A 25,202-nucleotide genomic window follows, 5' to 3' on the forward strand; every position below is an offset into this window, starting at 1 on the left:
GAGGCCAGGGAGATCAGGAAAGGCAGGCAGGAGGGGCCCTCCAAGAGGAGCAGGAAAGGAGCAGAGGGCGATCACCCGGCCCACTCTGGCCCAGGGAGCCTGCTGAGCTCCCAGGCCGGTAGCTCCCCCCACCAATGCCTCCTTCAGGCCACGTGGGTCCTAGAGGCATAGGAGGGAGGCTGGGGAGAGCAGGATAGGCAGGAGGGACGGGCCCTCTGGGAGTAATGGGAGAGGAGCAGAGGCTGTTTGCCCCACCCATGCGGGCACAGGGAGCCTGCTGAGCTCCCAAGCTGGACCCTGCTCTCCAAAGCCCCCTCCAGGCTGTGGGGGCACAGGAGGGAGGCTGGGGAGATCAGGCGAGGCAGGCGGGAGGGGCCCTCCAGGAGGAGTGGGAGGGGAGCAGAGGGAGTTTGCCCCTCCCAATCAGGCTCAGGGAGCCTGCTGGGCTCCCAGGTGAGGCCCCTGCCCTCTGAGACCAGGGGTGGGGGGTACGCCTGGGTCCCTCCTGTTCCTTTGAGCCTAAGCCCCACCCTCCACCCCACACAGCCCTGAGGGCCTTTTCCGGCCCTGTGGATCCTGAGCACAGGCCCCACCCACTGCCCAAACCTTGCCCTTGCTTAGGCCCCGCCCTCCACAGCCAAGGCCTCCACCCCTGCCTTTTTTTTTCCCTCTTTTCCCTCCGCCTCCTTTTTACAATTGTACTGTTGTACCTTCCAGTTGTTGATTCATCTATATTTTTATTTTTATATTCTTTCTAATATATCTGTTAGCTTCCTAGTCTAATTTTATCTTTTACTTTGTTATTGTTCTCTCTCTCTCTTTTTTTGCCACCCATTTGGCTTGCGGGATCTTGGTTCATGAGCCAGGGGTCGGGCTGAAGCTCCTGTGGTGGGAGTTCTGTGATGGAACCACTGGACTAACAGAGAACCTTAGACCCCAGCGAATATTCATTGGAGTGAGGTCTCACGAGTTCCTCATCTCAGCACCAAGACCCAGCTCTACCCAACAGCCTACAAACTCCAGTGTTGGAAGCCTCAGGCCAAACAACCAGGAACACAATCCTGCTCAGTAAAAAAAAAAAAAAAACAAAAAAAGAGAGAGAGAGACGGCAAAAACATATGTCACAGACATAAGAGCAAGGTAAAAACCTACAAGACCAAATAAATGAAGAGGAAATAGGCAATTTAGCTGAAAAAGAATTCAGAGTTATGAGAGTAAAGATGATCCAGAAGCTCAGAACCAGAATGGAGGCATGGATTGAGAAAATACAAGAAATGTTTAACAAAGATCTAGAAGGACTAAAGAACAAACAAACATAGATGAACAACACAATAACTGAAATGAAAAATACACTAGAAGGAATCAGTAACAGAATAACTGAGACAGAAGAACAAATAGGTGAGCTGGAAGACAAAATGGTGGAAATAACTGCCGAGGAGCAGAATAAAGAAAAAAGAATGAAAAGAATTGAAGACAATCTCAGAAACCTCTGGAACAACACTAAATCCACCAACAATTGAACTATAGGGGTCCCAGAAGAAGAAGAGAAAAAGAAAGGGTCTGAGAAAATATTTGAAGAGATTATAGTCGAAAACTTCCCTAACGTGGGAAAGGAAACAGTCACCCAAGCCCAGGAAGCAAAGAGAATTTCATACAGGATAAACCCTAGGAATAACACACCAAGACACATACATACTAATCAAAGTAACAAAAATTAAATTCAAAGAAAAAGTATTAAAAGCAGCAAGGGAAAAACAAAAAATAACATAAAAAGAAATCCCCATAAGGTTATCAGCTGATTTTTCAGCAAAAACTCTGCAGGCCAGAAGGGAGTGGCAGGATATACTTAAAGTGATAAAAGAGAAAAACCTACAACCAAGATTACTCTACCCAGCAAGAATCTCATTCAGATTCCATGGAGAAATCAAAAGCTTTTCAGACAAGCAAAAGCTAAGAGAATTCAGCACTACCAAACCAGCTTTACAACAAATGCTAAAGAAGCTTCTCTAGGTGGAAAACACAAGAGAAGAAAAAGACCCACAAAAACAAACCCAAAGCAATTAAGAAAATGGTAATAGGAATATACATATTGACAATAACCTTGAATGTAAATGGATTAAATGCCCCAACCAAAAGACACAGACTGGCTGAATAGATACCAAAACAAGACCCATATATATGCTGTCTACAAGAGACCCACTTCAGACCTAGGGACACATACAGACTGAAAGTGAAGGGATGGAAAAAGATATCCATGCAAATGGAAATCAAAAGACAGTTGGAGTACCAATACTTGTGTCTGATAAAACAGACTTTAAAATAAAGACTGTTACAAGAGATAAGGAGGGACACTACATAATGATAAAAGGATCAATCCAAGAAGATATAACAATTATAAATGTTTATGGGGCTTCCCTCATGGCACAGTGGTTAAGAATCCGCCTGCCAGTGCAGGGGACACGGGTTAGAGCCCTGGCCCGGGAAGATTCCACATGCCGTGAAGCAACTAAGCCCGTGCACCACAAGTATTGAGCCTGCACTCTAGAGCCCGTGAGCCACAACTACTGAGCCCATGTGCCACAATTACTTAGCCCGCAAGCCTAGAGCCTGTGCTCCACAGCAAGAGAAGCCAGTGTAATGAGAAGCCCATGCACCACAACAAAGAGTAGCACTCGCTCGCCGCAACTAGAGTGAGCCCGCTAACGGCAACGAAGACCCAACGCAGCCAAAAATAAAATAAAGTAAAAAAAAAATGTTTATGCACCCAACATAGGAGCACCTCAATACATAAGGCAAATGCTAACAACCACAAAAGGAGAAATCGACAGTAACACAATAGTAGGGGACTTTAACACCTCGCTTACACCAATGGAAAGATCATCCAAACAGAAAATAAATAAGGAAACACAAGCTTTCAATAACACAATAGACCAGGTAGATTTAATTGGTATTTATAGAGCATTCCACCCATAAGTGGCAGAATACACTTTCTTCTCAAGTGCACATGGAACATTCTCCAGGATAGATCACATCTTGGGTCACAAATCAAGCCCCGGAAAATTTAAGAAAACTGAAATCGTATCAAGCGTCTTTTCTGACCACAACGTTATGAGACTGGAAATCAATTACAGGAAAAAAAACTGTAAAAAACACAAATACATGGAGGCTAAGCAGTGCATTACTAAATAACCAAGAGATCACTGAAGAAATCAAAGAAGAAATAAAAAAATACATAGAAACAAATGACAACGAAAACACGATGACCCAAAACCTATGGGATGCAGCAAAAGCAGTTCCAAGAGGGAAGTTTATAGCAATTCAATCTCACCTCAAGAAACAAGAAAAATCTCAAATAAACAATCTAAACTTACACTGAAAACAATTACAGAAAGAAGAATAAAGAAAACCCAAAATCAGTAGAAGGAAAGAAATCATAAAAATCTGAGCAGAAATAAATGAAATAGAAATGAAGAAAACAATAGCAAAGATCAATAAAACTAAAGGTTCGTTCTTTGAGAAGATAAACAAAATTGATAAACCCTTAGCCAGACTCATCAAGAAAAAAAGGGAGAGGATACAAATCAGTAAAATTAGAAATGCAAAGGGAGAAATCAAAACTGACACCGCAGAAATACAAAGGATTATAAGAGACTACTACAAACAACTATACGCCAATAAAATGGACAACCACGAAGAAATGGACAAATTCTTGGAAAGGTACAATTTTCCAAGACTAAACCAGGAAGAATTAGAAAATATAAACAGACCAATCACAAGCACTGAAATTGAAACCCTAATTAAAAATCTTCCAACAAACAAAAGTCCAGGACCAGATGGCTTCACAGGCAAATTCCATCAAACATTTAGAAAAGAGCTAACATCGATCCTTCTCAAACTCTTCCAAAAAATTGCAGAGGGAGAAACACTCCCAAATTCATTCTACGAAGCCACCATCACCCTGATATCAATACCAGAAAAAGATATCACAAAAAAAGAAAATTATAGATGAATACACTGATGAACATAGATGCAAAAATCCTGAACTAAATACTAGCAAACAGAATTCAACAACACATTAAAAGGATCATACACCATGGTCAAGTGGGATTTATCCTAGGGATGCAAGGATTCTTCAATATACGCAAATCAGTCAATGTGGTACACCACATTAACAAATTAAGGAATAAAAACCATCTCAACAGATGCAGAAAAAGCTTTTGACAAAATTCAACACCGATTTATGATAAAAACTCTCCAGAAAATTGGCATAGAGGGAACCTACCTCAACATAATAAAGGCCATATATGACAAACCCACAGCAAGCATCATGCTCAATGGTGAAAAACTGAAAGCATTTCCACTAAGATCAGGAACAAGACAAGGATGTCCACTCTCGCCACTCTTATTCAACACAGTTTTGGAAATCTCAGCCACGGCAATCAGAGAAGAAAAAGAAATAAAAAGAATACAAATTGGAAAAGAAGAAGTCAAACTGTCATTGTTTGCAGATGACATGATACTATACATAGAAAATCCTAATGATGCCACCAGAAAACTACTAGAACTAATCAATGAATTTGGTAAGGTTGCAGGATACAAAATTAATGCACAGAAATCTCTAGCATTCCTATACACCAACAACAAAAAATCAGAAAGAGAAATTAAGGAAACAATACAATTTACCATCACAACAAAAAGAATAAAATACCTAGAAATAAACCTGCCTAAGGAGGTGTAAGACTTGTACTCAGAAAACTATAAAACACTGATGAAAGAAATCAAAGATGACACAAATAGATGGAGAAATATACCATGTTCTTGGATTGCAAGAATCAATATTGTGAAAATAACTATACTACCCAAAGCTATCTACAGATTTAGTGCAATCCCTATCAAACTACCAATGGCATTCTTCACAGAATTAGAACAGAGAATTTTACAATTCGTATGGAAACACAAAAGACCGCGAATAGCCAAAGCAATCTTGAGAAAGAAAAACAGAGTTCGAGGAATCAGGCTCCCTGACCTCAAACTATATACCACAAAGGTACAGTAATCAAGACAATATGGTACTGGTACAATAACAGAAATACAGAGCAATGGTACAGGATAGAAAGCCCAGAGATAAACCCACGCACATATGGTCACCTAATTTATGACAAGGAGGCAAAAACATTCAATGGAGAAAAAATAGCCTCTTCAATAAGTGGTGCTGGGAAAACTGCATAGCTACATATGAAAGAACTAGACTACAACACTCCCTAACACCATACACAAAAATAAACTCCAAATGGATTAAAGACCTAAATGTAAGACCAGACAATATAAAACTCTTAGAGGAAAACGTAGGAAAAATACGCTTTGATATAAACCACAGCAAGATCTCTTTTGATCCACCTCCTTGAGTAACGGAAATAAAAACAAAAATAAGTAAATGGGACTTAATTAAACTTAAAATCTTTTGCACAGCAAAGCAAACCATAAACAAGACAAAAAGACAACCCTCAGAATGGGAGAAAATACTTGCAAATGAAACAACAAAGGATTAATGTCCAAAATATACAAACAGCTCATGGAGCTCAATATCAAAAAAACAAACAATCCAATTAAAAAATGGGCAGACGACCTAAACACACATTTCACCAAGGTAGACATACAGATGGCCAAGAGCCACGTGAAAAGATGCTCAACATCACTATTAGAGAGATGCAAATCAAAACTACAACGAGGTATCACATCACACCAGTCAGAATGGCAGTTATCAAAAAATGTAGAAACAATAAATGCTGGAAAGGGTGTGGTGAAAAGGGAACCCTCCTGCACTGTTGGTGGGAATGTACATTGATACAACCACTATGGAGAACCATATGGATGTTCCTTAAAGAACTAAAAATAGAGGGCTTCCCTGGTGGCACAGTGGTTGAGAGTCCACCTGCCGATGCAGGGGATACGGGTTCGTGCCCCTGTCTGGGAAGATCCCACATGCCGTGGAGTGGCTGGGTCTGTGAGCCATGGCCGCTGAGCCTGTGCATCTGGAGCCTGTGCTCCGCAATGGGAGAGGCTACAACAGTGAGAGGCCCACGTACTGCAAAAAAAAAAAAAAAAAAACAAAAAACTAAAAATAGAACTACCATATGACCCAGGAATCCCACTACTGGGCATATACCCTGAGAAAACCATAATTCAAAAAGAGTCACGTACCAAAATGTTCATTGCAGCTCTATTTACAATAGCCAGGACATGGAAGCAACCTAAATATCCATTGACAGATGAATGGATAAAGAAGACGTGGCGGGTTTCACTGGTGGCACAGCGGTTAAGAATCCGCCTGCCAATGCAGGGGACACGGGTTTGAGCCCTGGCCCGGGAAGATCTCACGTGCCGCGGAGCAACTAAGCCCGTGCGCCACAACTACTGAGCCTGCGCTCTAGAGCCCGCGAGTCACAACTACTGAGCCCACGTGCCTCCCACGTGCCTAGAGCCCGTGCTCCGCAGCAAGAGAAGCCACCGCACCACAACGCACACCACAATGAAGAGTAGCCCCCGCTCGCTGCAACTAGAGAAAAGCCCATGTCCCAACAGAGACCCAATGCAGCCAAAAATAAAATATAAATTAAAAAAAAAAAAACCTTTCACTTTATAAAAGAACAGATGTGACCCATGTATACAATGGAATATTACTCAGCCATAAAAAGAAACAAAATTGAGTTATTTGTAGTGAGGTGGATGGACCCAGAGTCTGTCAATAGAGTGAAGTAAGTCAGAAAGAGAAAAACAAATACCGTATGCTAACACATATATATGGAATCTAGGAAAAAAAAAATGGTACGGATGAACCCAGTTGCAGGGCAGGAATACAGATGTAGACATAGAGAATGGACTTGAGGACACAGGGTGGGTGGGGGAAGCTGGGGTGAAGTGAGAGTACCATTGACAATATATACACTACCGAATGTAAAATAGTTAGATAGTGGGAAGCAGCAGCATAGCACAGGGAGATCAGCTCGGTGCTTTCCGATGACCTAGAGGGGTGGAATAGGGAGGATGGGAGGGAGGCTCAAGAGGGAGGGGATATGGGGACATATGTATGCATATGGCTGATTCACTTTGGTGTACAACAGAAACTAACATAGTATTGTGAAGCAATTATACTCCAATAAAGATCTATTAAAAAAAATTAACAGGGAAAAATATACTGTGTAAAAAAAAAAGTGAGAATACTTTATAACCATTGCAATCCATTACTACGATTTACATTAAATATTTTCAAAAAGTGAATTCTTACCTGATAGGAAAAATGGCAGCAGTTTACTTGTAATGATAGTCACCTATTTTTAGACTATAGCTTATGGACATAAGTACAAAAGGGCACAAAACAGCCCTAAGCTACAGAGTCCATGTACTATAGAGTTCTTGTATTTATATACTGTAAAATGCTCCAGCCTTTAAACAGAGTCTATTTTCTTTTATTATAGAGATATTTCATTTCTATCTATCAATAAATATTTACTGAGTTCTATTTATGTGCCATTTATTGATTTACGTACTGGAGATAGAACAGTGAACTGTTCTTCTATTCTAGTTGCAGGAGACATACAAGAAACGAACTAAGGGGAAAAAAATAGCATGTTTGAAGATAAAAAGCATAGAGGAATATAAAGCAGAGAAGGGGGATCAGCAGTGTGGGGAGAGACTGAAATTTTAAATAGGGTGAAAAGTGAAGGTCTTACTGACAAGGTGTCTATGTTTCCAGGGCATAGCAGACTAGAAGTACTGATAGAGTACAACTGGTGCCTACTGACAATAGCAAGAAAAAAGAATATGAGAAAAGATTTAAAGTAATTTAAAAAAGCAGACACAAGAACTGTGCCTGGAGGATTGCATATGAAAAAACAATCCATATGATCTAACACATCCCTAGGCATTATTACTATAATTACAGCATTGATTAGAAAATATGGCATTCAAACCTGACTCATTAGGCAAATTAATAGACTAGGGCATTTTCACTATAGGCCCCAACCCACAGCTACTAAAACGAGAAGTTCTGGGGAATGACTACTGAAACTGTGATCACCTGGGAGCTTGCTAGAAATGCAGAATATCAAGAGCTGCTCATCCTAGAGCTACTGAATCAGAATCTGTATTTTATCAAGATCCCCCAGTGATTCATTTGCAAAGTTCAAGAAGTACTGCTCTGAGGGTAGAGTCCAGAATGCATGTTTTTTAAAAAGCTCCTCCAGTAATTTTGACAATTAGCTGAGTTTGGGAACCACTGTCAATAAGAAAACTAGGAATACTTTTAATGATGACCCTGCATTAAAAAGAAAAGTTTAAATTATATTCAGAATGTTATGTTCATTTTTTAGTTTTTTCTCCTTCTTTTCTTTATTACCCTAATAACATTATAACACTGAAAAGGGAAAAAAAAAAAGTCACTCATAACTGCTCCTCCTTGACTCATTAACAGGTTTAATAAAAAAGTCCTGTCTTATCTATATGTACATACATTTAAAAAATGTTGTAATCAAAATAATAGACTACAACTTTGTATGTGTATCTTCAGTTTGCAAAGTAAGGGGAGAATGTGTAAAACATTTTAGAAAGCTCTGCATCCAAATGGGTTCAAATAAAATTTGAGGGCTTAAAGCTATAAACTTTTGTTAAGTGGAAAACTCATTTCAAAAACCATACTGGACAAATAGACTTTACATTGAAAGACAATTAAAAAGAAATGCAGGCTTTCTATCCTCAGCTGAATATCATTAACCTTTCAAAATATCAAACTCTTGGCTCTGAGCCTTACATTTTTTCTTAAAGAGTCATCTAGTGGTGATTTTCCAGACCAAATTCATAGCTCTTGAGCATGTCATAAGAGAATTCAAATAATAATAGCTAAGTATTATTAAGCATTAATAATAGCTAGGCATTATTAGGAGTTTATATGTATTAACTCAGTTAATTCTTTTGAGGACTATATGAGGACTATTTTATTCTTATTTTACCAATCAGGAAATGGAGGCATGGAAAGGTTAACTATCTTGCCTAAGGTTTTAAGTACTGAAAGAGGGATGGGGGAAAATGACGTGAGAGACCAGTTCTTAACTTACTCTGCTATTAGTTCAAACAAGAGAGCACTGTGTTAGGAAAGCAACATCATTTTAATAAAAAGGCAAATATATGAAAAATAAAATTGTAAGTTAAAAAAAGGAATAAAATTAACCCATTTTCTATTGCATCAAGATTGGGAATCAAAACAGATACAACAGTTAAGCCTACACAGGTTACTGCTTTTTAAAATCAAGACATAAAGGATAGTTTAAGTGGGATTTCAAAAATACTTAGTAATTGAATGAGTTTATCAGTGGGAAATAAAAGTGAAATAAATATAATTTTTATGTTCTATAAAAAGATGAACTGTATCTTTTAAAGAACTTAGAATAGGAAAGAATAGGGAATTAACCTTATTTCTCAATCACAAACTTTCTATTGACTAGACTCAGAAAATATTAATTCTTAAAATTAGAAACACTACAAGGACATAAAATTTAAATGCTATGGCTTTAGGGACTTCCCTGGTGTTCCAGTGGTTAAGACTCCATGCTCCCAATGAAAGGGGCATGGGTTCGATCCCTGGTCAGGGAACTAAGATCCCACATGCCACAGGGTGCGGCCAAAAGAAAAAAGATGTGCATTTATATTTATTTAGACAAACTTCATGGACACTGGAAAAGGCTGGAATATTTTTTTAAATTACAGAATATTTTGACATAATTTAGAATCACTAAGTATATGTTTTATCTGATTGAAATACAAATAAATTATTTGTAGATAACATGTAGTTCATTTAACTTCAAATCTCATCAGTAATCTTCGTTATTGAAAATTAGTACCTTGCACTTTTCAACTTCTTCTTCAATTTTCTCAACAATAGCTGCATCCAGAATTTGTAAATCACAAGAAGAACGAGACAAAGTACTGACAGGATGTCCCTTTAGCCAAGTAATAATTTCTTGAACTTTCTCAGCACTATATTAAAAACAATAATTTTTTCACATTAATTGAAACTTTCTGAGGGTTTATATAAAAGGCCTGATATGAACTTTCTGAGGGCTATGAATTATAAAAGATATCAAATATATAATCAATCACACCACTTAATTGGGGCTAATTATGAATCCAATATAAACATGGACATGTTATTTCTCAGTAATTATAAAGAAACACAAAAATTAGTTTAAAAGTACTTTACTGATATAAATGAAATAAAAAATTATATTAAGATCTTAAAGCAAGAACAAAACAATACAAAACCCTCCCCCCAAGAGTAATATAAATTCTTGATAAACTAACTACTACCCTTCAGTAGAACCACTAAGTTGAACTATGTGGCAATAAATCTCATAAATTTTGCTTACCCGTTCTCATTTTCTCCAGGCCAAATGTCGTCTTCATAGAACACATCCTCTTGGCTATTTTTGGCTATATAACTAAACAGTTCTGGAGCTCTAGCCGAACAAACAAACAAAAATACTGCTTTTAAAAATATGGCTAATTTCATATAAACTTCCTATCAAATTTCTGGATCTTAAGGGGATATATTAAATATACTGAGGACTAATTATGTACACATATAAGGGATAGAGACCAAAAGATTGATAGTATTCATAGGTCCTCAAAAAAAGATGAGGGAGAAATGATTCAATTCTTAAGTATAATTAAACTATGATTTTTATAATTGAAATTTTTATAATTGAAACTATGATGATTCAATTACTGACTCTATCCCTCTTAGACTATAATGACAGGTGATAAATGGACAAAAATAATGTATACAGGTTCATTTTCTAGTTTTCACAATAAAGCTAGAGCACACCACAAAAGAGCAAATGAAAATCCATTAAAAGTTTCTTCGGATATTCCTCAAAATTCCACTGTTCTCTAACAGTGTACTGTAGTACTTTCAAATACACGTAGCAGACTGAACACATGTGCTTATTTCTGCTCCCTTCCCAGCCTGCTAAAAGAATAGTAAAGTATAAAAAAGGGCATGGACCTATAAAGACAGATGAAGAGAGAAGCAGAGAATCTGATAGTACATGTCGAGTTAACAAAATTTTAGAAACTGAAAACTGAATAGATACGTATGAACTGACTTGACAGGTAGGAATAAGCTGTACCCTAAGTCACCAGGGTGGGAAGTCAACAAGAAGCAAGTGGATGTGAACTGTGGAAGTCTGCAAAAGCTCAGGAGATATGGGCTCCGTACATTTTGATGCTGCAGTATGGGGTGGGTTTAACAGGCTTTTAGTTGAAAATTTTGTATAATAAGCAGTTAGGCAGTCACCTCCACCTCAGCGTAAATCATGTAGTTTACTTTCAGAGAGGCTAAATGGGGGCTGCTCGAGCATTGGGTAATCCAGGCACAGGAAACTGGATGGGTGGGGCATGAGGAAGAGAGGATAGGTGCCCTACTGAAAACAGGGGATCACTGAAAATATTACTATACAACATGCCACTAGGAAGCAGGCTAGGAAGTATAACATCTTTAAGAAGCAGACTCTGAGATGGAGATAAACATGGACAAAGTTTATTAGTGTGTTCTGTGGAAATAACACCTGTGGAAGGGAAAGAAGGAAGGGGAATTGGGCACAGGGAGAAGTTGGGCTGTGGTTCAATCTTAATGAACTCCTTGGCCAGTAGCATAGAGATCTCAAAGTAGGATGGCTCCTCAGACTTATCCTGAACTGGGGCAATCAGGTTGGCTGAGCCTTTACATCTTCTTGTTGATGAGGTACTGGATGTGTGGCTGTTGTGGGAAAGGGACATAACTTTAGGTGAGGCAGTTCTCTTCTGTCGGGCAATTCCTGAAGAGGGCTCACTGCTGAGGGCTGTGAGACAGCAGCATTCCTGCTGCCCAGGGAATAGGTCCTGAGTCGTGAAGAGACATCTGGGTGTGTACCACAGTATCCACTATGTAATGAGACCCCCTTACTCTGGTTAATTTCCAGAACACTGGAAGTCAGTTTTGTTCTCCATATCTGTCCTCCAAGAAAAAGGCTGCAGAATACCTTTCTGGGCAAAGTACCCAGCTCAAGAGAAAAGATATACATATAGGTAGTGATATTTGGAGATGCTCTGCTGAAACAGCCAAGTCCCACCAGAGAAGCCGCACTGAAGCACATTAAATTTCCAGTCAGCATTTTTTTTTTTTTTTTTTTTGCGGTACGTGGGCCTCTCACTGTTGTGGCCTCTCCTGTTGCAAAGCACAGGCTCCGGATGTGCAGGCTCAGCGGCCATGGCTCATGGGCCCAGCTGCTCCGCAGCATGTGGGATCTTCCCAGACCGGGGCATGAAGCTGTGCCCCCTGCATCAGCAGGCAGACTCTCAACCACTGCACCACCAGGGAAGTCCATCCAGTCAGCTCTTTAATCACTGAATAGTAAATATGGTAAGACACTAAAGAACCACAAGACCAAAAAAAAAAAAAAAAATCTTTAACATGAAAGGAGAGATCAAATCAAACACAAAAGGAAAAAAAAGCAATTTGTAGTAAACAGAAAGTATTAAGAATAGAAGAAAATCTAGATTACTATCTTCAGAGAAATACAAGACGACATTTCATTCATTATAAGAACAAGATGCTACAAAAAAAGGAATGCCAGAGAATAAGGAAACACTTCTAGAAATTAAAAATGATTAAATAAAAAATAAGTTAAAGCTGAAGAAATCTCCCACAGAGTAGAACAGGAGTATAATACAGAAAACGGATGAAAAGAGATAAGAAAACTAGGAGAATTAATCCAGAAGGTCTAACATCTATCAAAAGGAGTCCTAGGGCTTCCCTGGTGGCGCAGTGGTTGAGAGTCCACCTGCCGATGCAGGGGACGCGGGTTCGTGCCCCGGTCCGGGAGGATCCCACATGCCGCGGAGCGGCTGGGCCCGTGGGCCATGGCCGCTGAGCCTGAGCATCCGGAGCCTGTGCTCTGCAACGGGAGAGGCCGCAGCAGTGAGAGGCCCACGTACCGCAAAAAAAAAAAAAAAAAGAGTCCTAGAAAGAGAGAATGACAACAACAAAATGGTGAGGAGGAAATTATCAAAGAAATAATACAAGAAAGTTTCTCAGAATGGAAGGGCATCAGTTTCAAGTTTGAAAGGGCTGAACAGCAAAATGAAAGAAAAAAGACCCATTCCAAGGCACACATCTTCACATTATTAAATAGTATTGGTAAAGGGAAGATTCTAAAAAGGTTTCAGAAAATGAAAAACAGATCATGCACCAAGATTAAGAATCAGAATAACACAAGGCTTCTTGGCAGCAAAGGAAACATGAGAATGGAGCAGTGCTTTTCAAATTCTGAAGGAAAATAATTTGCAATCTAGGATTCTAGACCCAGGCGAGCTATCAACCAAGTATCAGGGAGGTTTAAAGAAATTTCCAGACATGTAAGCTTTCTCAGGAAGCCACTGGCGTAAGTGCTCCATCAAAATGGAGACATAAATCAGAAGGAATAAAGCATGAAAGCCAGGAAATAAAGGAATCCTATGCAGAAGAATGGTGAAGGGAATTCCTAGGATGAGAGTAAAGAGAAACTTGAATGAAAGCTGTACAACAGCCCAGGAGAGTAATTAGTTCACACTGAAGCAGGAAGAAAGACAGTTTTAAGAGGAAGTATACAAGAAGAAAATGGAACTGAGAGGTCACATGACCTGTTTGACTGTATTAAGTTTTCCAGCTATGGCACAGAGTTTGGGGCCGCATTGGTTACGTGAACATAGATAAGAACAAATGAATAAACAACACAGAAAAGAACAAAAGTGTGTACAAGAAAGGAAATGTAATACTCCACAAGATCCAGAGGTGACCATTTACATTTATCTTAATCAACTAAACCTTAAGAACTGATTTAATTTAAAAAATTGTGATAAAACTATAATGAGAGGGGAAATGTGTTCATGTGTGTAGGGGAGGTAAGGGAATGGGGAGTGGGGCTGGTAAAAGAAAGCTAAAGCTTCATCATTCATGGTATGAAATCAATGCATATGTCAAGTTGAAAAATCAAGAAAAAGCAGTCTAAATATGACATTTTTAAGGAAACATGGAGGTAAATAGAAGAAATTATCTAAATTTTTAGATGGTAATATGCAGTTGAAATGTGTCTCCCCCACCCCCACCCCAACTGAAGTCCCAACTCCTAGTACCTCAGAATCTGACTTTATTTTGAAATAGGATTTTAAAAGAAGTAATCAAACTAAAATGTCATGAGGATAGGCCCTAATCCAATATGACTGGTGTCCTTATAAAAAGGGGAAATTTGGGCACAGAGACAGAAACAAAGGAAAGATGATATGCAGCAAAGGAAACCATAAACAAAACGAAAAGACAACCCTTAGAACGGGAGAAAATATTTGCAAATGAAGCGACTGACAAGGGATTAATCTCCAAAATACACAAACAGTTCATGTAGCTCTATATCAAAAAAATAAGCAACCCAATCAAAAAATGGGCAGATCTAAATAGACATTTTTCCAAAGAAGACATAAAGATGGCCAAAAAGCACATGAAAAGATGCTCAAATCGCTAATTATCAGAGAAATGTAAATCAAAACTAGAATGAGGTATTACCTCACATGGGTCAGAATGGCCATCAGCAAAAATTCCACAAACAGTAAACACTGGACAGGGTGTGGAGAAAAGGGAACCCTCTTACACTGTTGGTGGGAATGTAAATTGGAACAACAACTATGGAGAAGAGTATAGAGGTTCCTTAAAAAACTAAAAATAGAACTACCATATGACCCAGCAATCCCAATACTGGGCATATACCCTGAGAAAACCATAATTCAAAAAGACACATGCACCCCAGTGTTCATTGCAGCACTATTTACAACAGCCAGGTCATGGAAGCAACCTAAATGTCCTTCAACAGACAAATGGATAAAGAAGATGTGGTACATATATACAATGGAATATTACTCATCCATAAAAAGGAACAAAATTGGGTCATTTGTTGAGACATGGATGGATCTAGAGACTGTCATACAACGTGAAGTAAGTCAGAAAGAGGAAAACAAATATTGTATATTATTGTATATATGTGGAACCTAGAAAAATTTTACAGATGAACCAGTTTGCAGGGCAGAAATTGAGACACAGATGTAGAGGACAAACGTATGGACACTAAATGTTCATCAACAGAGAAATGGATAAAGAAGATGTGGTACGTATGTACAATCGAATATTACTCAGCTATAAAAAAGAATGAAATAATGCCACTTGCAGTAACATGGATGGACCTAGAGATTATCATACTAAGTGAAGCAAGTCAGACAAAGACAAATATATGATATCACTCATATGTGGAATCTAATTTTTAAAAAAATGATACAAATGTACTTATTTACAAAACAGAAACAGACTTACAGGTATCCAAAACAAACTTATGGTTACCAAAGGGGAAATGTGGCGGGGAGGGATAAATCAGGAGCTTGGGATGAACATACACACACTACTTATATAAGATAGATAACCAACAAGGACATACTGTATAGCACAGGGAACTCTATTCAATATTCTGTGATAACCTGTAAGAGAAAATTATCTAAAAATGAATGAATATATGTATATGTATAACTGAATAATTTTGCTGTACACCTGAAACTAACACAACATTGTAAATCAACTATACTCCAATAAAATTTTAAAAAAAGATGATATGAAGACACATAAGGAGAAAACCATGTGAAGATGGAAGATTGGGGTGATGCATCTATGGGCTAAGGAACAAAACTCGTGAGGCTACAGGAAGCTAGGAGACAGGTATGGAACAGGTCCTTCCCTAGCACCTTCAGGGGAGGCATGGCCCTATCAACATCTTGATTTTGGACTCTGGTGTTCAGAACTGTGAGACAATAAATTTCTGTCGTTTTAAGCCAACCAGTTTGTGGTATTTTGTTAAGGCAGCTCTAGGAAACTAATACAGGGATCCTCAAATATAAGAAGGTTAGAAACCAGTGGAACAATGGACAGAACATTCAATTGCTAATCAGAAGTACAGCATTTCCTATGAATCGTTGACACTAATTCAGTAAATCTTGGTACTCAGAGTTCTCATTTTTATAACGAGGAGCTCAGACTTGTTGATTTCTTAGACTATTTATTTCAGCAATTAAATTCAGTGATTCTAGGATAGTAATCTATTGTCCAGCTGGAGTTTTAAGAAAATTCACTATGCCAAGAGTTGTTTTGTTTATCCATAACAATCCTCTTACTACTGACACAGACATGCAGAGTAGTGAATAACTTACGATAGTAAGTTAAGGAAATTTTTAATTAAAAGGAGGCCAGTTCTCATCATCCTTTTTAATTTTGAATAATATAAGTACAGTATTTTTCTACTCTATTGTAACTAGTGGCTAGGATGCTTCATGACAGTAAATTAAGTTTATATTAACATACGTCACATTTTACTAAAGGAAACATTTTTCTTATCAGCAAGGCAAAATAGTTAATCACATTCCTACGTTTCTGGATGCCTAGCAGGATCTTGCTAGGCACTTACCTCTCCAAGTACTCTGCAAGAAGCTGTTCTGCTGCAGATGAATACATCCATTCACTTCCAACTTTCTTAGTATATCCAGGTACCTCCTCATTTTTTTTGTTGAATTTGAGATTCAAACCCACATTTGCTTTATGGTCTCCATGAGGGCTGAGTTTAAACCACACACACACATACACACAAAAGTTTTAAAATTTTGTTCAAAGAATAAAAAGCTTTGCTTTCAATTTTTAGAAAAGTTTAGTCTTGATTGGTTTTCTACGTTTTAGTTATCATGGTTATTTCCAAAGTAGCAGTAGTGGAAAAACTAGAGGAAAGGCTTCAAAACCCAAGTCAACAAAGCATACAAATAGATTATGTAATTGAGAGGAGAATGAAATAAGGAAATGTAGGGAAATATATAATTGAGATTCACACACACCATCTGATACCTTTTTTCAAGGTTCAATTTGTTAGCTGCTAAAAATAAGAACTGTCTTTCCAACCACCTAAAGCATGTGCCATTTAGATAAAAGATCACCATCAGAGGAATCTATGCATAATTTTTAAAGAAAATTCAGAGCAATTAATAAGAGAAAATAAATACTGAAATATTAACCATTTTATCTTTATTATTTAATTTTTTTCTGTCACTTTAAGTAAATTTCTCTAACATAAACTTACTTTCTCCTAGATCCTCTTCCAATAAAAATACTTCCTGTAAACCTTGAAACAAGGTATCCACTCACTCCAAGGCGACTGGCCAACACATATCCTGGGTTGTACTTTATAGAATATTTCTTTAAATATAAAAACAAAAAGGTCAATTATGGAAACACAAAGCATTAAAGCAGCATTTCTTTACCTTTAAAATCTGGAGGTAAGACATCACTAACATTTTGGATTGTGGCAATGTAAGGATTCTCAAAAGTAAGTGACTTATTACCCCCCACCCTGCTTTTTGTTAAAGGATTTATAGGCAGAATATTTCTGCTCCTCTCTCTCCTTAAAGAACAGAATTCCCAAGGATGAATGAAAGGGGGAGGAAACATACAGTTTGTGAAACTGCCTCAAGAAATAAACTCTACAGTAAGTATTAAATGGCAAACTCTGTAGGCAAGAACGATTTTTAAAAAATTAATTTTCATGTTCTAAGAAGGACCTGGTAAAATACCTGGGAAAAATTGACGTCTTGATAATTATTACATTGAATTAAAACATGAGTATGTCATCAAAATAGTTGCTACTGAGCAAAACTGAGTGTCCTTCATATATAGATTTAAGTAATATTTGTTTCCCCAAATCATTTATCATATGAAAATAAGTATGAATAGGCTCATAATTAATACATTGTTAATATAATTCAGTCAATGAAATGTAACCTTTATTTGTGTACTTATGGGAAGAAACTATGAAGACAGTCAAATTCAAAAAAAAATTACCAGATCGTACAATTTTTAACCAGGAAGTAAATTACTCACAAATCCAGTACCAACTATGGTAAGCTACCATATACTCCTAACATTATGTATGTAATAATAATAATACACACTTATTTTATATGGATTTCATATACTATGTTCATGTAAATGAATATATAAATATAATATACTATATTTAATAAATTATACAAATATTTTATATTCTTATTTCATGGGAATGTAAGGATATTTTATCATCAGCAAACAAAATTTACAGAGAATGGTAAGGAATTATTTTCCACCATTATTTTTTTAATGATCATGTCCACAATGACCCCTAAATGGATAAATTTTTTTAGTGGCCTGGTACATAAAGTCACTATTAAAATACATTAATATGCTAGTAAAGAATGCAACACAATCAAAAATATTATCAGATATAGAAATAATTTCAGAATATAAAGGAAGAATTAAAGCAATAGTTCTCTATCACAGGTAGTACCACTTTTCTAATAAGTATCTGAAAACGTGTTGAGGCACATTCAGTTACAATAATTGACACAGGTTAAGAACACTTAGTGTCCAGGCACCAAGATGCCAATTGTCTTGCCATATACAGGGCAGTCCTATTTAACACACAGTAGTCCTGCTCAAAATACAATTAGTACTCCTTTTGAAAAATATTGGATTATGGTATAGTTAAAGTTAATTAAACCACCACAAATATCCTAGAAATTATAAAATAAAAAGTAGAGAAAGAAGGCTTGAGTAAAAGATAAAGAAAATATGTAAAGAGAAAGAAAGTATACTGGAGAAGGCATGCCTAGCAACACTGTACCGTTAGAATTAGGTAGGCTCTGTCAGATCTAAAAAAAGCCAGGGATGAAGCAACACGTTCTTCTGCCTCCACTGACTCCCAAACAGAGTTCCAGCTTCTTCATCTAAAGGGCCACTCTCCTGATTTCCTGACTATGCCTTCTGAATTATTTCTCCAAAAGAGATCTGATGGCAAGATTTTAGGGACTTCTCTGCTTTCCATAAAGGTTCCTCACGGGTATGCTGATGCCTAATGCCTTAAACTCATTTCACAGGAAATGAAGTTTTAGATTTTTACTACTAGCAAAAATAAAATATAAGTAGCAACGTCTGGCTGAATGTGAATTAATTTCAGTCAAGTTAATTATCTAATCAATCAATAAAAACAAATGATAGATATCGGGATTATCCCCTTACTTTAACAGAGAAAAATAAAAGGGTGCCATGAACTTAAGTGCAGTTTCCCAATTTTCTCTAGGGACTGTTCATCTTTAGCTGAGTAGGGACATATAACCTTTGCAAGAAGGTCATTTGTTACTTGTAACTAAAAATGCAGACCTTGATTAATTATGAAAGGTTTAAAAAAACCCAAGTCTATTCCCAGAGGGTATGCTAATCAATGTGCCACTGGGAATTCCCTGGCGGTCCACAGGTAAGGACTCCGAGCTCTCACTCCTGAGGGCCTGGGTTCAATCCTTGGTCATGGAACTAAGATCCCACAAGCCACACTACCAACAACCATTAACAACAACCATTATAGATTAACAGTGGGATCTCAGCAGTTTTTCCCCCAAAGATTTGCATGAAGTTTTGAGCACAGATTCCACTTATTTTTAACTAATACTAGATGCAACTGTGAGAGAATTTAATCAGTGTTAAATAAAATATTTGCAATAATTCAAAGGAGGTACCAAAAATATCTTTCTAACACTTTTAAAGGTAATCAATTCTAAATTAAATCACATGGACTATAGTACTCACATGCTGGTTTTGTATTAAAGCATCAAGATTGGGTTCACATGGAATACTGAAAACCACACGAATCCTGCCTTCTGTAATCACATCCCCTGAATCCTGAACCTTGGAGGGAAAAAAAAAAAAAAAAAAATCACAGTATGTTTTAGTCTCTTTCACTACATTTTATTTACTTGTTTTTCTACTTATTTGAGTAGTGTTTAGTATTTCTGAAATACAGTAAGACAATAAAAGTAGATAGTGGAAATTTTCTTTGAATTTGTAAGTGGATGTGCTTATAAATTTGAGTCATTGTACCTTGCTTTAACCAGTTGTTAACCAGCCTTTTAAAAAAAATTAACTTTAATTTGCAAATAATTTCAAACTACCAAAAAGTTGCAAAAATAAAACAAGTCAAATAACATTTACCCAGATTCACCTATTATCGACATTTAACTCCATTTAACATTTGTGCTCTATGTGTGTATTTACATACACATAATTATTTTTTGAAACTTTCTGAGGGTATATTATATATATCATGTCCATTATCCCTAAATACTTTGGTGCATATTTCCTAAGAAGGATATTTTACTATATTACCACAGTACAGTTATTAAATACATAAATTTATGACACAATACTTTTATCTAATCCACTGTCCACACACCAGTTTTGTCAGTTGACCTAAAAGTGACCTATATTTATAGAAAACTCTTTACTCCCTCTACTACAGGATCAGGCTAGGATCAGATATTGTATTTAGTTGTCATATCTCTTTAGCCTCTTTTAATATATCCAGAGCCTTTGTCTTTCACACACTGACATTTTGAAGAATATAGTTCATTCCTCCCTCTCTACCCTGACTTTTTTTTTTTTTTTTGCGATACGCGGGCCTCTCACTGTTGTGGCCTCTCCTGTTGCGGAGCACAGGCTCCAGACGCGCAGGCCCAGCGGCCATAGCTCACAGGCCCAGCCGCTCCGCGGCACGTGGGATCCTCCCGGACTGGGGCACGAACCCGTGTCCCCTGCATTGGCAAGCGGACTCTCAACCACTGCGCCACCAGGGAAGCCCCCTACCCTGACTTTTTAAAAACATTTCTACATTTGGGATTTGTCTAGTTTTTCTCATGATTAGGTTAATGCTATATATTCTCAGCCAGAATAGTGCACAGAGGATGTGTCCTTTGTAGAGTTCCCCATCTGGAGGTACATGATGTTCATCTGTTCCTCACTATTATATTAATTTTGATCATACAGTCAAGATGTTGCTCAATTTCTTTACTGTACAATTATAGTTTTTTGTTTTCCTTGCAACTAAATAAACAATCTGTGGGGAGACACTTTCTAAGACCATGAAAATATCTTGCTCCTGATCAAAAATTCCCCTTAGATTTAGCTTCCAATGATGATTGTTGCCTGATTCAATCTGTATCATTATGCTTGTTAAATGATGGTTTTCCAACTCCCTCATTCCCTCCACAATTATCCCTGACATGATAATATAAGCAAAAGTCTTTCCTTTCTCCATTTATTTACCTATTTATTATCACTATGGAATCATGCATTCCTATTCCCCGCCCCTGATGGTTTATAATTCAATATGTACTCGATTACTTTGGTACTTAAACAGTCCCAGGTTTGGCTGGTAGGAGCCTCTTCAACCTGGTACCTGTGTCTGTCATATGCTCACATCATTCTTGTGAGTACCTCCTTGCTTTCCCGCATAACTAGTAGTTCTAGGCTCATCGTGTACTTATTCTGCCTCAGCCCTGTAATCAGCCATTTCTCTGAGAAGGCCAGTTCCTTTTTGTGGGATATGGTGTTAGAGATCAAGATCAGAGTGTTACATGCTACCAGGGTATCTTTGCTTCCAATCCTCATGAGCAAATAGGGCTAGAAAATATATGTACGTATAGGCACATATGCATTCATATATCTACAAACATACATAAATATACCCATATACATGTGCCTATATACATACACATACGCACGTATAAAGTATTTTAGCAATCATGAGTTCACATTAATACCTCCAATTCTAATCTGTCCCCACAGGTCCTTTCTTGCATTCTCCTGTTCTATACTTACAAGTACCTTTTCCCATGTGAGAGCTGGAGTTCCCCAAAACGTCAACACATTTATCAATTCATCAACCCAATAATACATTGAAAATAATTTCAGAATTGCTTCAACCATACTACAATAAGTAAACCTATGAAAAAAGAGATTAGAATCTGAATTCTTCTTCCACCACCTCCTGATCTCAGTGTGCTCAACACTAAAGATATATAGCCAAATATTGTGTTTATAAATTAGATGAATGAACTCTTTTTTTCCCCTTCAGTATTATATTTTATTTTATGCCTAAATGAAGAGAAGTTAAATAACTGTATTAACTTGAAACCATAAAGAAATTTAATAGTAATAATAACAGGTACTAACTTCTCCAGTGCATCCATAATAGGGTGTTCCCAGCATAAAGACCATACTTCTAGGAGGAAACAAGTCATCCAATGTTTTAATATTAGAGAAACGGGAGTCAAAAGCTCGGATGTCCTATGTAGAATGAAATATAAAAGTGAATCGTTACAGTCAAAATTTCTATAGACTGCATATCAAGATTTTTTCCTATGGGATTATGACTATGCTGTCTACAAATGTCAAATGTAAAGATTTTCTACATAACAATACCAGAATCTAAAATTTATTATCTCCTTATATGCCAGACACTCTTCTAGGTACTTTACACATTTATTAGTTCATTTCCTGAAGTTCATTTCATTAGTTCATTTCATTAGTGAACTTCACTAATGAAGTTCATTACATTAGTTCATTTCATTTTCTTCATATCCTGAAGACAACCCTCTGTGGCAGAGACCATTACTAGCCCCACTTTATAGATGAGGACACTAAAGCACAGAAAGGTGATCTTGCCCAAGGTCATATGGCTAAGAAGTCAACTCAGTCAGTACTCTTAATCACTATGCTATACTGCTTCCCCCAAATTACAAGATCACTACATGCATTTAAAAAAATTTGCCCCCTTACAACATCTAAGATCATGAACACAAAAGCAAATGCTTTTTGTATTTACTAATTTATTTAAAGCAAACTTTTTGTGAGAATAATAAATAAATACAAAAGAAAAGTTTCCTAACCATACACAGAATGAGTGTCTGAGCATGTTATACTCCTTTTAAACACTATAGTATTTTGCAAATTACATTAAATAATAATATCTATTATATATTGCTGCATATTAATATGATACAGTGTTTTCTTTATACAGTGTGCAACAGTGTACATTAAGATAGAATTGAGACCTGAAGGAGACTTACTTGGACAATAGTTTGATAAACAAATGGAAGAACTTGTTTTGACCACTGTTTCTCTAGACGGACTTCACCATTTTGATTTACTTGATATTTACGACCTGTGAGTAACTGACCATATATAACTGCAGATGTTTCATTTATTATTATTCCTTTTCTTCTCAGGTAGCTCAAAGAAAAAATAAATATAGATGTGTATGAGTGCGCATATATTCTAAGATGATAACCATCATTCAAACTACCAACTCATAATCAAATGCTTAAATAAACTTTAAATAAATATGCTAGCAGTTCTGAGTACCTAACTTAAGACTTTTTGCATTATCCTGTGGCTACCTTTCCCAAAGTCTGTAAGATTAAATAAGAACTCATAGAGTTGCAAGAAACTCCTGTGTTTCATACCCACTAGGCTGGCTATAACAAAAAACTGAAAACAAGAAGCGCTGTGGGACCTCCCTGGTGGCGCAGTGGTTAAGAATCAGCCTGCCAGTGCTGGGGACACGGGTTCAAGCCCTGGTCTGGGAAGATCCCACATGCTATGGAGCAACTAAGCCCATGTGCCACAACTACTGGGCCTGTGCTCTAGAGCCCGTGAGCCACAACTATTGAGCCCGTGTGCCACAACTACTGAAGCCTGTGCGCCTAGAGCCCGTGCTCTGCACCAAGAGAAGCCATCACAATGAGAAGCCCGTGCACTGCAACGAAGAGTGGCCTCCACTCGCCACAACTAGAGAAAGCCCACGTATAGCAACGAAGACCCAGCACAGCCAAAAAAAAAAAAAAAAAGTGTTGGAAAGGATGTGGAGAGACTGGAACACTTGTATACTGCTGATGGGAATGTAAAACAGTTTCACAGTTCCTCAAAGAGTTAAACAGAGAACTGCCAAACAGCCTGGCAATTCCACTCCTAAGTATGTAACCAAAGAACTGGAAACAAGTAATCAAACAAATATTTATAGACCTATGCTCATAACAGCACTATTCACAATAGCAAAAAGGTGGAAAGAAGCCATATGTATAACAGATGAATGCATTAACAGAAGGTGGTATAACCATACAATGAAATATTTGGCCATAAAAAGAAATAAGTGTTGACATATACTACAATGTATATGAACCCCCTAAACATGCTAAGTGAAAGAAGCCAGACACAAAAGGTCACATATTATGTGACTCTATTTATATGAAACATCCAGAATAGGTAAATCCAGAAAGACAGAAAATAGAGATTGACAGGGAGGGGCATTCAGTGGGCCTTTTCAGTCTAAAGTAGGGGTTGGCAAACTATGGTAATGGGCTAAATCCAGACTGCCTCCTATTCTTATAAATAAAATTTACTGGAACACAGTCAATCATTTATTTAATATCTATGGCTGCTTTTGTGATATAACAACAGAGTTGAGAAGTTGTGACAAAAACTGTAAAGTCTACAAAGCCTAAAGTATTTACTATTTGGCCTTTACAGAAAAAGTGTGCTGATTCCTGATATGAAGATGCAATCATTCTTCACGTGAGGGATATTTTCTTGTCTCCTTTCCATTTCCTCTTTCTAGAACTCCTCTCAGCTACATATCAGAAATTCTGACTATACTATTTTCATCTCTTTGTGTACTATGTGCTGAAGGAATTCCTCAGCTTGATCTTTTAGCCCACTGATTCAGTTTTCAGTATGCCCATATTACTATTCAGACCATCTACTGAGCTCATTATAGAAATCATAATTTTATTTTCATATATGTGTTTATACAAAAATATATGTATTATATAACATACACTATATATATATAGTTACATAGTATATAGTTAAATAACATTATTATATATACATATATTTTATATAGCAAAATTAAAATTATGGTGAAAAAACCAGATATGTTCCCTACCCTTATGGAGCCTACTATCTATGAAAAGAGTCTTAAAGTAACCGCATTCATAAATTTATTATTATGATTCTATTTATGTGCTATAAAATAAAATTCAGAATGATGTGAGCTATGACAGGGGTATCTAACTTACACTATTGGGAGGCCAAAAATGCTCTTCTCCCCCTGACAGCTGTGTTCATCTCCTTTTATGCTGGATAGCTTTTCATGGTCTTTTTACATATTTCCTGTTTAATCATCTTTGAATAAGGA

General features: G+C 37.2%; 1 protein-coding gene across 6 annotated transcripts in view; it reads right to left on the reverse strand.

Moving 5' to 3' along the window:
• Window positions 1-25,202, reverse strand: part of XRN1 (5'-3' exoribonuclease 1) — a 102,018-nt gene that overhangs the window by 33,595 nt on the left and 43,221 nt on the right. For all 6 annotated transcript variants that reach the window (XM_032630214.1, XM_032630213.1, XM_032630211.1 and 3 more), the window contains 7 exons: window positions 23,074-23,236; window positions 22,178-22,291; window positions 19,757-19,855; window positions 17,223-17,338; window positions 16,563-16,709; window positions 10,419-10,508; window positions 9,894-10,029 (listed from right to left, as the gene is read on the reverse strand). In XM_032630214.1, the coding sequence (XP_032486105.1) occupies window positions 9,894-10,029; window positions 10,419-10,508; window positions 16,563-16,709; window positions 17,223-17,338; window positions 19,757-19,855; window positions 22,178-22,291; window positions 23,074-23,236 (865 nt within the window). The remainder of the gene's footprint in view (window positions 1-9,893; window positions 10,030-10,418; window positions 10,509-16,562; window positions 16,710-17,222; window positions 17,339-19,756; window positions 19,856-22,177; window positions 22,292-23,073; window positions 23,237-25,202) is intronic.

This window comes from Phocoena sinus, chromosome 4 (assembly GCF_008692025.1).
Source record: "Phocoena sinus isolate mPhoSin1 chromosome 4, mPhoSin1.pri, whole genome shotgun sequence".
Classification (NCBI taxonomy): domain Eukaryota; kingdom Metazoa; phylum Chordata; class Mammalia; order Artiodactyla; family Phocoenidae; genus Phocoena; species Phocoena sinus.